Below are 15500 nucleotides of genomic sequence, written 5' to 3'. Positions count from 1 at the left end.
TTGTAAAAAAGTCTTGCATAACACGGTTTCGATACTACACGGAACGAATTAACCGTGATATACGAGGGACGCCTGTATAACATGTACGTGACAGATGAAAGAGAGTTAAATATTATGGTAAAACGAAAATTAAAACTCGATTATTGAATTTGCCCTGGAGATTAACTAGATTACATGAATAAGCAATATGAAAACACAATTGAAAAGTTTTGTATCAAATTTACTGTATATCTAAATTTTAGAGAAGTTATAAATTTAAATTCACTTAGTATGCATGCATTCTACGATGTTTAATTTAACTTTGTATTAATTAAGTGATTATGCGAAGAAAAAAATGGAAAGAACTTCTACTGTATAACTGACCAGATTTTCGTGTTTTAGAAGTTCCATATTTTAAAGAATATACCCCGTCGTCTCATATTTTAAAGAATACCCGTCTCAAAAACCATTGCATTAGTAATCCATAAATACAATAGACCAAGATCTGAGCCCCCAAAACGCGATTTATCTCTTTTATGGCTTGTGGCCGGTTAAAATAATAAAAAAATGAAATTAAAAACTTTGGCTCGAATCCCCCCCCCCCCCCACTAATTTTGGGTCACACGGCTGCGTGGGTGGATGAAAGGTAAAAAAAAAGAAAAATATTAAAGTGATGAGTAAAATGGCTAAAAATTACATAATAACATTAAATTAATAAGAAAAAACACGTAGCGAATTTCTCCCCCAGCTATTTTGGGGCGAACGTGGTGGCCCCCCAGGGGTAAAGTATTAATTATAAAACTTTTTAAAAAATGATCACTTTCGTGGGGGGGAATTTTACAGGCTATTAGTTTCATTATTTTGATTGCCAAAAAAAAATCCCCCCCCCAGTAACTATGGGTCAATTTGTCAAAAAAATTTTTTTTTGTTCCTCTTTATTTGGTTCACGTCGAGTATTATTCGAACTTACGCATGACTGTTTAAATTGCAAAAAAAAAAAAAAAAAAAAAAAAAAAACCCAAAGTTTGAACGTTTATTCGATTAAAAAAACTCGTAGCAATCCCCCCTCCACACCTATGGAGGGGGTTGCTACGCGGTGCGCGGTTTTACAACGTGGTGCCCCCCCCCCAGGGGTGAATTATCAATTGATTAAATTAAAAATTAATGATCACTTTCGTGGAGGGAATTTTACAGAGCATACAACTGTTTTAATTGCAAAAAAAAATCTACCCCCACTCCCCCTCCAGTAACTACGGATCAATTTGTCAAAAAAAAAAAAAAAAATTTTTTGTTCCTCTTTATTTGGTCCGAGTCGAGTACTATTCGCACTTTAGCCTGACCGCTTAAATCAAAGTTTGAATGTTTATTCGTTAAAAAAACTCGTAGTAAATTACCCCCATCTATTTGTGGGGGGGGGGGCTGCTACGCGGTGCGCGGTTTCACAATGTGGTGCCCCCCAGGGGGTGAACTATCGATTAATTAAATAAAAAACAAATAACTGTCGTGAGGGAATTTTACAGAGCATACATTTAATTGTTTCAACTGCAAAAAAAAAAAAAAAAAAAAATCTCCCCCTACCCCAGTAATTATGAGTTTATTTCACAAACAAAAGTGATTTTATGTTAAAATTGAAATAACGATTTTTTTTTTAAACTTGTAAATGTTAATGCGTTAATCCGATGCGTTAAATGAATATTTAAAATAATAATTTAGAAATTCATATAGATTTATTTACCTTCGGCATATTGGTTGTGAGTGTCTATCTAGTTTGATAAAAATGTTCCAACAATCTAGATGATATAAATCTGCTTCTGTTAAGAACTCGGAAAAATCTAAATCACGGAATTTCAGTTTTCAGTGTTTTCGAATCTTTGAAACTTTTATTCCTTCAAATCAAGTTTCCGTCAAAACATTATCTTTTATCTGGTCCTGGCTACACTTAAAATTATCCTTTAAAACACTTATAATATAAAAACACCAAAATATATTTTTGAAAAAAGGATTTTTTTTACGTTTTCAGTTTAAGGATGCGGTACAGGGTGCTCCGAAAAGAAAAACCAACAGCTATAACGACTTCACTGTGTTGGCTACAGTTGATCACTGACGAAACTGCCCTCGAAACAGCAAGAAGAAATCATCACAGACGTATACTTTCCCCTTCCTTCTTTTCATAGTGAGAACACAATGGTAGAAGCAGATGTACGGACGCTGAATTGCTTCCTTTCATTTTGAAAAATAATTCAAAATTTCTAATTTAAATTAAAAACATTTTTTTTTGAGGGGGGATTTTTTTTCCTGCTACAATCAAAAATATACTCTGAGAGAATCCCCCCTCTCTACGAAAGTAATCTTTTTTTTATTTAATTAATCGTAATTCACTCCTGGGGGGCAACAAGTTCGCCCTAACATAGCTGAGGGGGGGATTTTCTACTTGTTTTTTTTTACCAAATAAATAATTGCAATTGTTTTTTACAATTTAAGAGGTCATGGGAAAGTTCGAATAGTACTCGACTCGGACCAAATAAAGAGAAACAAAAAACTTTTTTTTTTTTGACAAATGGATCCATAGTTACTGGGGGGGGGGGGGAGATTTTTTGGAAGTCAAAATAATGAAACAAATACCCTGTAAAGTTCCCCATCCCCAACCCCACGAAAGTGATCTTTTTTTTTTAATTTTAACAATCGATATTCACTTCTGGGGGGGGGGCTCCCACATTCGCCCCAACATAGCTGGAGGGGGGATTTGCTGCTTGTTTTTTTTTTTTATTAATTTAATGTTATTATATAATTTTTAGCCATTTCACTTATCATGTTAATATTTTTCTTTTGTTTTGACCTTTCATCCACCCATTCAGCGTGTGACCCAAAAATAGTGGGCGGAGGGGGGGGGGGATTAGAGCCAAAATTTTTAATTACATTTTTTTAATTATTTTAACCGGCCACCCGCCATAAAACAGATAAACCGTGTTTTGGGGGCTCAGCTCTTGGTCTACAGGGACGACGGGTTCGAACTGAAAAATTCATTTTGTGTTGAATAGTCCATTTATTGAGTAGGCTATAGGCTATATAACATTGCGCTTTGACTAATAGGAGTGGAGCAGCAATAAGAAATGTAATGAAAACGGGAAAATTTATATAATTGTATAAAATGCTTGGAACGCCGGATACACGTACGTTTTTGAGGTAGACCGTGCAACGCCTGGCAATGCATCTAGTAGACTCATAATTGCTGGGGAGGAGAGATTTTGTTTTGCAATTAAAACAATTAAATGTATGCTCTAAAAATTTCCTCCACGAAAGTGATCATTTATTTTTAATTTAATCAATCGATAATTCACCCCTGGGGGGGGGGGCATCACGTTGTAAAACCGCGCACCGCGTAGCAACCCCCTCTATAAGTATGGAGGGGGGATTGCTACGAGTTTTTTTTATCGAATAAACGTTCAAACTTTGGGTTTTTTTTTTTTTTTTTGCAATTTAAACAGTCATGCGTAAGTTCGAATAATACTCGACGTGGACCAAATAAAGAGGAACAAAATTTTTTTTTTTTTTGACAAATTGACCCATAGTTACGGGGGGGGGGGGGAATTTTTTTTGGCAATCAAAATAATGAAACTAATAAAGTAAGACAAAACAAATCTTATCTAATACCCTGTAAAATTCCCCCCCACGAAAGTGATCATTTTTTTAAAAAGTTTTATAATCGATACTTTACCCCTGGGGGCCACCACGTTCGCCCCAACATAGCTGGGGGAGAAATTCGCTACGTGTTTTTTCTTATTAATTTAATGTTATTATATAATTTTTAGCCATTTAACTCATCACTTTAATATTTTTCTTTTTTTTTGCCCTTTCATCCACCCACGCAGCCGTGTGACCCAAAATTAGTGGGGGGGGGGGGGGGGGGGGGGGGGATTCGAACCAAAATTTTTAATTGCATTTTTTTATTATTTTAACCGGCCACAAGCCATAAAAGAGATAAATCGCGTTTTGGGGGCTCAGTTCTTGGTGTACAATTACAAGTGTTGAAGGTTTCATTTAGATGGGAGGTAGTTTTTATCCGATATTTCACACACAATGTTCATCTGGTGTACACAGTTCCACCCGTATCGCTGACGCACAAAATTAGAAGGGCTTTACTGCTGACAAAGTTTCGGCATTTGAGGACTGCGTCTAAGACTTTAGGACCCTATTCTTCAAACTACTTGTTAGTACATGAAATACACCGCCAGCTCAGTCATTTCCAGCCGAGGACTGCAATTTCGTTCTGATTAGCACTCATCAGCCCAACATAGGAAAATGACTGAAGAACGAAACTGCAGTCCTCGGCTGGAAATGACTGAGCTGGCGGTGTATTTCATGTATTTCTGCCTTAGCCCTGGCTAATGGGCGGTAATTTACTGAATCTACTTGTTAGTATTTCAACTCAAATTGACTTCACAGCTCCTCGAAAACAAATGTCAGTTTACGAAAAATCTATGCTGAGTTGGTTTGAGACAAGCTGCGACATGAGTATAAAGCAAATACGAAAGAGTTTATTCTAGAAAAGATTCACAGGTTTATTGAAATTATGAAAAGGCGTGTTTAACCTTACTTGAAACGGGTATTAGATGACCAAGCGGCCGCAACGTCTGAGCAAGTCTCCCAATTTCCACATTTTTCTAGATTGACTACAGCATTTACTGGTGAAGAACAATCAAAATCTACCAACTGCTGCCTTGGTGTTCTTTGAATTCTTGGTACAGCGAGCAAAGCAGTATATCCGAACACCGCAAGCAAAAGAGAAAATACAAAACAGCATTTGTAGAGATATCTTCTTGGTTTTGAAGTCTTCATCTCAGCGAGAGATCCAATAAAAAGAGGAGCTAAAATGCACACCATGCCTGATGCAACATAAACCCATATAAGATGTTTTGTTGTAAGTCCAATTGTCCGCATATGTACACTCAAGAATGGTGCAATACATGAGATGCCTGAAAACAGAATAATTAATACATATGAAACAAATAGTAGCAAAGATAAAAAAGCACAAGTGTCAACGTGCGTTGTTGTTTTCGTACTAGAGTTAATAACCCCTATGAAGATACTGAGAACCATTACCTTGAGGGATTGAACTTCTTAATTAACATAGTGTAAGACAACACACGAAAGATTTACAGCACAAAGAGAGGAAATAACACCCTGGGCTCCGGTAAGAATCGAACCCATGACCTCCAGCATTCGAAGCGAATTTTCTATATCAGAACCATGGATTCCTCAACAAAGTGCGTTGAAATAATCAATTGGGGAAAGTTTTATCTGTTTCCAGCTGCATGAATGCCAAACACAAACAAAATAAAAATGTGCTCGTTCAACTTAGAAACACATGATTTTCCCACCTGAAAACCTTATTCTGGGGACAATTCTGTACCTCAGAGGCAGAAGGATGTAAGTCACATTAAGATAATTTTACAGAAGAGAGAAAAAACTTTTTTTCTGGGGCATGCAAAGGATGGGATACACGCTCATTTAACCATGTTAAAAAATTGAGAATAATATTTTTTTTTAGAATTACGTTCACATGGCTCGCTGCGGAAGTCTTTATTTACAACGCATTACTAAACGGATAATCGCAGTTTTTGCACTTACGTCAGTCTGGCTCTGAAGTACAGAATTTATGACGGCATCCCAACTGGAGGGCACCTTCATCGAAGGCGAAATGCAAAATTTAGTTTTAATTTTATTCTTTCCAAGAAGTCAAAGCGTCGGAAATTATGATCGACGCGAAGGTACCTCGCTGAATTTTTAAATGCATAAAAAGCAAGTTGAAGGAAACATCACTTACACGACACTTAAGCTTGAAACAGATTTGGTACTACACAAAATCAGTCTCTTATGCGGGCGAAGATATCCCATGTTTTTTAGCTCTAAAGCATGGCATTGCCCACTTTGATCCTCGCACTTACCCAGTTAATTGGTTTATTGGTTTAAAAAGGAACGGCAGGCAATGTTAAGAGAGTCACTGAGGAATTGATGGCAGCACTCTCCACCCCTCCAATTTCGGCATAGTACTGAAAGGGAAGGAAAGTCTCTCCTATTCGGCATTCCAGGTAATTGCTGACCGATCTCTGGACATTCGGTCCCATGAATTTAGCACGAACGTAATCGGAGGGTATTTGACTACCTCGGGCTCCGAAACCGGAACGCTCCGATTCTGAGGCCAGCGATTTATCCATTAGGCTATTTATGGTTCCTCGGCTCCTAAACAACTATCGACTATCAAAGGGACTTCTGGTCCTTAAACTATGAAGGGCTGCGTGCCAGACGCGTTGCCTTCAGAAGACAACACAATAGATGGTGGAGCCCTCTATGGACAGTTTGAGAATTTAGAGCCAGGCCAGGAGCAGAATAACTTTTTGGTTTGGCACACCCAGAGGTATCGTTTAACTTGGAGGACATTGTGACCACGAGTATAATTAACGTCGCCCAGTCACCATTAATGACGACGGTGGATCTTCAAACAGCGAGGATCGAACCTGGGACCCTCCGACCCCAAGTCCAATGTCTTAACGATCAGGCCACCACTAAACAAGCAGTCGATAATTTGTATAGATTGTAACGGAAGCGGCAGTGTGCGGTCACAGGTTTCACATGGATCCAACATAACGTTTTTCCTCCACATAAATCCAAATTCACTTTTATTACAGTTAACTGGAACCCGCACACGGACGCAACAAAAGCGCTGTGCGTCGCTAAACTGTTCTACAGACACGTATTGCTAAGGTAATGCATTTACAGAATTTAGTATCTTGTTGAAAATAAATTGAGAAATGGCGAGTTTCGTTCTTCATGACCGAGAAATTTAGTCAATTGCTTGGAACATCAAGAAATAAAATTACAATCTGAACATGAACAATCAAATCGGCAATCGGTTTACTGCCGATAAATCATGGATAGAAGATGAACTGCTCTGGTAAGTGCAACGAAAAATTGTTTTTTAGTTTTCACATGCTTACTTTGGTTTTAAATAAGTTACTACGTAGCATATTTATATTATATTGATGTGGGAAAGAAATTTTTATTGATAAAAGCATCCGCAAAATATTAACGTGCTTTATTTCTGGATATGCACTGCAGTTTGGTATATTTTCATTTTAAGATTACTTAGTTTGAAAGGCATTTTCTATCAATGCGTTAATTTTTCTTCTAAAAGCGCTTATAATTACTGAACAGTGATATGTTCTGAAGGTATCGTGCGCGCCAAAGTGATAGTGATTAATGCGTAGGTTAAAATCTTTTGGCTCTATTTCTTTTACTTAAAAGATAACTTCCTTTTTCATGCAAAACATTTCATTATATTCTTTCGTATTAAGTAATTTCACTGTTTATGTATCGCTTTAAAATGTCAAAAATATATTGATGCTTATCGTGTGAAACTGTTTCCACATTTAGCGATAAGGGTATTAAATAATTTTTATTTGAAAATTTAAACATTTTTCCAGATAATTTTTCGAGTAACATACTAAATAAATACAACGTAATCACGATAGCAAACAATATCGGATTCATAACAATAGCTAATAAATTGTTTTTTTACGCAAATATGTTTGATTCGTGTTTTAGGCCTTTCGGTCATCGATCTTTTTGTTCTTTAGGGCCACATATGAGTGACAACAATTTTACACGTAACGCATCATAAAAATTAAGGAAAATGAATGTGCGTGCAGAATTCCTTAATGTTGCTGAAAATTTAACTAACATAAACATGCGGTCCTTTTCTGGGGCAAAACCAAACTGCAACTGTTTACCAGAAGGAAAAAAGGAAAAACTTTTTATGGTGATATTTTGCTGCACAAAAAAGTTTATACCATTATTTTCCAAAGCATTCTGACGCTTTTACTCACAAAAGCTCGGTGTTCCGCAATTTCAGTATTCCTGTTTCAATCCCTACGTTCTCTCTTAATTTCCATAGGGATGTCACTATACTTTATTCATTTAACTTTGGATTGATCAATATTTGGCAGTATATTATCATTAAGAAGGTCATTGAATTCTTTTTTAGTTAATAGTGAAGCACTGTTTATATTTTTTTTCATACGTTTTAATCAATTACACGTTTTTTAAATTGGTCCCTGCAAAGTCTAATACACATTAACGTACACCTATTATACGTTTTTCATTTAAGGTTTTTTCATACGGTCCCTTCAAAAACGTATAAACGGTGCTTCACTCTGATACAATAATACATAAAACTGAAAAGAGCGCCATGAAATAGTTGTTACATTACTACCGCGCATATGCAAGTATCGTATTGTACTGATGCATTATGCGTAAATTCCCAACAAATTGCGGGTAGAATTAATAAGCGAATGGTTGGTGGTTACGTTTGTGTTACACTGGTGTGAAGAATGCAGTAAAAAAAATGCTTTTTCTGTCAGCATCTTTATTTTAAAGTTTTTTACTATGTGAGAGTGAAAAATGGATCTTCAGTAATAGAGCAACATAGTAATTTCAAAAATTTAAACCAAAGTATCCATTGAAAGACAAGTGAGCGGAACTTGAATTTCAGTCTGCAGTTCGTAGTACATTTTGGGCTATTTCATACATACACTCACACACAATACATAAATATATATGTTTAAGGATATTCGAAGAACGCCAGGCAACACAAATTTGAAAAGGAAACATATACATTTTGCTCATTATAAGAAAATGACTCGACTTTAATTCCCAGTTACGCCTAAGATGTCTGTGTACATTGTTATTTATACTTAATCTGAAAAGAAAAATAGAATCACTATAAACTGAAATATTGTAGGGTAAGTGCTCCAGTATTCGGCCAGTATCCAATAGTTGGCCACAAGGACATAAAACTGCTTATAAATAAAATATGTATAACTCAAAATCGGATATGATGCATTCTCACATTCACTTACCTATTTTCAATTATCATCCAATAACAGTGAAGATGTGGGTACTTTTTATTAAGTAGTAATGAGTCATTTTATTTGTAATGGTTTGCCCATCATCTTAGTTTACGATTCTGCTTTTTTTTTTGTTAAGAAGACACATCATCTTCAAATGTTAAGTACCCTTTTTTTTTCGTTCTACTGTAAATTTGTTTTTACTTTTGTTTTAATGGATTCTACAACATAACGTTTCAATTAAAAAAACGACCCTTTCTTAGACTCTATTTTTAGAGGGGTGGCCGACCACTGGGTACTGAATTCTTATGCATTTCCAATAGTCTGCCATGGCAGATTGACCACTGGTTCTCTACTGCTTGGTTGATGTACCCGATAGTCGACTACGTACTTAATATGGAAAGTTCATAAAATAGTAGTGAAAATAAAGTATTGACACATTGGCAATTTAGCTGTTTTGAGTAAAAATTCCCCTTCTAACATTATTTCTTAAAAAAATGTTTAAATTTTGTGCCTTAACTTGTTCTGACAAATCGAGTCGTTTCATCATTTTACTGCTTCTAATTTTGGTTTTAGAGAAGAATTCTCAAAAACTGGGTTGAAAACAGGTTGTAAATTCAGTCCGTCGTTGCGTTTAGAACATAAGTTCTAATACTCAACTTGTCACTACCAAATGATAATTTATCGATTTTTTTTTTAAATCAAATAATGATGTGTTGATGAAATTAATAAAACAAATGATTTGATTGCAATAAGTAAACATTCTCATTGTAAGGAATTAAGGTGTAGTACTTCAATAGTTAGGTTAGCTCAAATTATTTCAATAAGCGTTGAACATGTGATTATTTTTTCTATTACTCATTTTGCTGCACAAAAGGTTCAAGAAACATGTATTCTATCTAGACTAATTATTCCAAATGTTGGTACCACTTCTTATTACTGCTTCTAACCAAATATCCAATTCATTGGGTTTTCTTCACGAGGAAATCAAAATTTACTTGTTTAAAAGTATGCTGAATTTGTTTCAAAATAACATGGTTTCAAAGTTGAATTACGTTGCTACCCACTCCACTTTAGTTTATTCATTGTTTACTAATGTTCTTGTTGAAAGCTGTAAGATTATCTTTATGACATCCCCCATTTCTCCATTTCAATTTACCAATACAGGCCCGTCATTTGTCAATCAGTGGCGGAGGCGGCAATCAGTGGCAGATCCAGACGATCCTGTTGGGAGGAGCGATTGAGTGATTCACTAAGGGGGGGGGGGGAGAGGGAGGACTCAGTCAAAATTAAAAAAAAAAGTTTAAGAACTGAAGCACACGTTTTTTTTTTCCTTCGAATAATGTGTATCGATCCAAGAGTTAGACTTAAAGTTATAAATGTTTCGAGTACTATATATATATATATATATATATATATATATATATATATATATATATATATATATATATATATATATATATATATATATATACATATATATATATATACACATAAGAGTAAAAAATTGGAAAAAAAAGTTTCTACTAACGTTCTGGATCTATTATCTTCATTAAACCCTTCAACTTTTGATTCGTTTGAGGACTAGTGAAGTTTTTTTTTTTCAGTAGCTATTCAGCAATGGAAAAAAACCACCATACTATGACTATACTCCTTCACAACACATGACGATGCTCACCACGCCATACCATTGCTACTACTGAAAATGGCACTTATACCAAAGACCATGCATATACTGCTTCCAATAGAACAACTTCCACCACCGTATTCCCACCAAAACTGGCCCAGCGCCCTTTCTAAATACGGGAGGTCTATATGTCGGAGCCTGTATAATGGGTATACAAGTATATTCAACAATAATATAATTATGTTTACTTCAGGTAAACGCATATTAAATCTGAAGTGCCGAACTATTGATGCTGCCATTATTTCAAACAACTTACCATTATAACTTTCACGTTTTGCCCTAAATATTGCATAACTTATAGAAATGGGTTTTATTTTACAGACAATAGTACTAATTTCTATACTTCTCATTAAATCTCCACATTTAATTCAAAATATGTAATTAAATATAAAGAACAGACATACTTTTTATAAGAAAGCTTACCTCCATAAAACATGGTATTGACAGCATTTAAGGAGGCCAAGGTCTTCAACTCGGGGGTGATCATTTTGAAAACTAATATGAAAATTAAGAATTCTCAGTTACTGTAACTATACGTTTTACGAAAAAAAATACATTTATGTACTGAATAATGGAAAAAATGTAAAATAAGCTTTAAGAGAAATGTTGCAAAATTTATTTGCTGTTAGAATAATTTTCGTAGTTTTAAAATATGAGATAATTAAAAAATAAAAATTTTAAAACAAGCATTGTTTAAACATTTTCAAAGTTAAAGTAGTTTTCTTGAGACCAAATTTTGCGCATCAAAAGAACAATGTAGCAATTTGAGATTATCAATGAAAGTTGTCAGCAAAATTTGTTTCTAAAACACACTAAAATACGAAACAGAAAATATTTAAATTTCAACCACATTTGACACTACACGGCGCTATTATTGTTCTACACTGGTGGTAAAAAAATTGCTTCACCCGCGCCGCAAAAGAGAGGAATATCATCCCGATTGCATTCAACACACAGTCGAGCATCCCGTATCCCAGATGATTTGGGGATGTATTTCTGATTAAGGAGTTGGTGGGCTTCACTTTGTGCAAGTAGTAACGCTCAGGTGTATATTGGCATTTTGGAGAAATTGCTTCCTACTCCCCGGGATCACTTTACTTCAGTTCCAAACGTCGTTTTCCAGGATGATTCTGCTCCGTGCCATAGGGCACAACTGGTAAGTAACAATTTAAAAACCTTTATCCTGCCATTAGACTTAAATTGACATGGGGTTAAGTAATTTTTTCTCTCCAAATTCACAAGCAGGTTCAGAAATGGAAAAATGAGCATGGGGTCAGCAGTTTCCCTCGGCCCGGAAACAACTTCGATCTACGTAAACAATTATTGGATTCCTGCTGTTAAATGTTTATTTCATACATTTTGAAGAATTTCACATACATTCATCGTTAATCGGTCCACCAAAACTTCTCACATAATCCCATTGTTGTGAAAATGCGAGGGTGATGCAATTTTTTTTTTACCAGCACTGTACTTTTTGAATGTACAGTAGTCTTGAAAGCTCGGACTAATGTGTACGGAAATAAAAACAGATATCGTGAACAAAAAGGATTATCGAGAATGACTCGCAAAACTGGTTTTTCACACGGGGTTTTTTCGTCCTAACAGGGTGTGCCAAAATTTCTGGATTAGGCCGGGTTATCAAGTGTCGACTTTTAGGGACTGTTGTGGTATCAAACATATTTAGCCAAGTTTAAGATTTCAACTCAACCTATGCCTAGGTTTTGTACCAGATAAGTTTTGTATAATCGTTTTAGCAAAAGACTTAAAAGTGAGGTTTTTCGTTTGATTTTCAAAACTTAGAATGAGGATTTATAAATTAATGCGATTGATTTTCAGAATATTTTTTTCAATGGTGTATATTAAGGTTTGCTTCGAAATAAATGTTTCTTCTTCAGTTTGATCGTGGACCTAAAATCGGTTTTTGCTGTTTCCCACGACTAAGGGATTTAAATTTGGCATTTTATCTATCTACTTCTTGTGTCCAAGCTTTAATGAGCATCTATCCTTGACATCTTCAAAAACTAGTAATAAAGAAATATAGTTAAAAATGTCCTCGAATATTTCAAACAATTCCATAATGAAAGATCGATAAACACGTCAGTCTTAAAGAAATCGGTATTTCAAATTTCATTTGTCTCAATATCGAGAAAGAATTTACCATTGGTGCATATATAAAAATTTCCCCTTGCTTTGAAGTTAATGAAAATGTGAATTGCACGTGCATATTTAATTTTAATAGTCTTTAAAATTGAGAATTACGTTACTCAGCTGCCCTAAAGTCATGGATTCTTCAAATCCAAATATAAGGGTGCAATTTTGGAAGATTGAGCATTAAGGTAAGTCATTTCAATAAGCAATTTAATCCTCCGAACAGGGCTGTTTATCTCTGTTGATTAGAATATTTGAAAATAATGAAAATGCCGAGAGGAGATCATTGCAGAGATAAATCCTCTATAATTTCCCTGCAGCTCCAATAAGGTGATTGGTTGGAGTCATTACTAGGTTTAATGAGTTTTATGGTAATCGTGAACTACCTTAATTTAGGGTAACTATTGCAGAACTTGTTTAATTCGAGCACGTTTAAGACGCACAAGTTTAACATGTGCGGTTAAAATAGATTTACCTCAACTATAACGGTATTTGTTTTTGATAAGCTTCAGGTTTTTAATGGAAAATAAATAGTTATTTATAAAATCTAAAAGTGATGAAAATCTACACTACTTTACATTGATAGGTACTAATTTAAAACTTGTGTACTTATGAGATTGAATTTAGGGATTCAACTTTTTTTTTTGTGAAAACTTTTATTATTTGAAAGAAGCACTTACACACACACAAAATAATAAATTAATAAAAAATATTAATAAATAAAAATGTTTTGCAATCGTCTGATCATTTACGTAAAAAAATCTTTCATTTAAGATACTAGTTAAATGTACGATTAAAAAAAATCTAGCTTTAAGCATCCAAATCCTGGCATTAATTTGAATTTTGGTACCTTGAATTCAAATTTTGTTTTTCGCAATCATGAACTGCGATAAGACCCTACTTGTTGGGCTTCTAGTTTCTAGAAATGGCTCCTATAGCAATCATAACTGCAAAAATTATAATTTGAATTCAAGGAGCCGAAATTCAAACTAAGACCAGCGACTGGATGCTACATGTGCGCTGGATGTTTTGTCGAAGACTTTTGTCTCGCTTGTCGGACGTAGTATGTTTAGCGAGGGCCGGAGTTCGGCAAGCGAAGCAAGACGGGGGGCGGAGACTTCTAGCAAGATACGGCAGTAACCTCTCTATAAATCGTAAATTTCTGGAGACAACAAAAAAGCGCGATGTATCCAAAACCGCCGATATTATTGAGGTTATGAAAAGTTTAACGCGCAGATAAATGATGTGTATTTTCAACAAAGCGTACCGTTGATTACGATTTAGGGCGACCTTTCTTTCTACACACAACAGAAAAAAAAAGTTTATAGTTGCTTTTTTAAGATATAAAATTAATTTATACCTTTATTATTATTACCTTTTGATAGAGTAAAAATCCAAATCTTCAGCTTAAACGACATCGAGCTTAGAGAAATAGAAAATCCAGTTTTGTTAATTTATTAAAAAAAAGAAGAAAACTTTGCCTGAGAAGCGCAATATTTTAATTCAGTGGTCTTAAGTTTAAAGCATGGTTTTATTTTTTTTTATCTATATGAATTAAACGTTTGGACTTTGGATAATAATTTTTTTTTTACTATTAAATCTTTTGAATATAATGACATGTAAACGTGAAAAAGTAAAATCGAAAATTTTGCATACATGTTCGAAAATAGTTACAAGTCTTAAAATGGTAGCAAAGGTGGTTTTTCCGCACTTCATGGGCCTCAGTATTTTAGTAGTGACTGTAAAAAATGACCTTTTAGGTTCTAAAAATATATCTTTACAATCCTGAAAAGCCACAAATGCTCTATTCTCTTCAGACAGGATTAATAAGCCACTTCAAATTACTCAAAATCGGCAATAGATTGTTCTCGCCCCCCCCCCCCAAATGATTTGATTGATAATAAATCGAATCCTCTTATTGCTTGTGAACTACGTCTATTGAATATTGTTGAGCTCTCACTAAATAGATACCTCGTAAAGATGGAAAATGTGCTTTCACATTTTCCAAATATAGTTGCAACGGAGTAAAAAAAAAAAAAAAAAACTAATTGCGCAAAAATTAGTGCAAGCAAAAAGTGCGAGTGTTTAACGAAAATATTGAAAAAAATCATAATGTTTTTTTTCGCTGATAAAAAGTGTATAATCTTAGTAATGCGCAGAAAAATAGTCTTATTTTCGACAAATTTTCTGTGTTCACCGTTAAAATATGCGCAAATTTTCGAAACAGCCTGAGACTAATATTTACCAGCTCTTCGATACTACTAATTACTTATGATAACTCAAGAACTAAAACCATCACCTCCACCATTATCATGAATAATTATTAATGTATCAAAGCATCAAAAACCTGAGTTTCAGGAGCAGATGGATCCTACAACGGAAATTGAGGAGGGGAAAAAAAAAAAAAAAAACACGAGAAGCAAAGAAAAAGCACAAGCAATGGCTACCATTTATACTTTTCAGGAAGGAAACGTGCACAGAATTGCATCAATGTTGGCTACAAGGGAATACGATACGTGGAAATTCAATTCGAAAAACTTAAGTGACGCTTGAGTCGCAAACGGGCGTTGTCCGCAGGAAAATGGTTTAGAATGCGAATACAGCTTAGGCATGGCAATAGAGAGTAGAAAATATTCTAGCATGTTAGCAGGAAAAGTTTAAATATTAGAGAAGTTCACTCTTCATCGAATTAAATAGAATAAAAGTTGAGACTGAAAGAAATCTGTTGAGTCATTTTACTGTTAATGCACATGTATATTTCGAAATTCTTGATTTCTTACTTT

The 15500-nt window shown here is 34.7% G+C and overlaps 1 protein-coding gene across 1 annotated transcript in view; it reads right to left on the bottom strand.

Annotated features, from left to right (window-relative positions):
* The window catches only part of LOC129218960 (uncharacterized), a 48489-nt gene extending 37433 nt beyond the window's left edge, over positions 1 to 11056 (bottom strand). The window contains 2 exon segments of the mRNA XM_054853280.1: positions 4574 to 4952; positions 10993 to 11056. Coding sequence (XP_054709255.1) covers positions 4574 to 4952; positions 10993 to 11056 — 443 coding nt within the window.
* Between the last annotated feature and the right edge of the window lie 4444 nt (positions 11057 to 15500).

This window comes from Uloborus diversus, chromosome 3, assembly GCF_026930045.1.
Source record: "Uloborus diversus isolate 005 chromosome 3, Udiv.v.3.1, whole genome shotgun sequence".
Taxonomy (NCBI): Eukaryota; Metazoa; Arthropoda; class Arachnida; order Araneae; family Uloboridae; genus Uloborus; species Uloborus diversus.
This window is presented reverse-complemented; position numbering and strand designations above follow the sequence as displayed.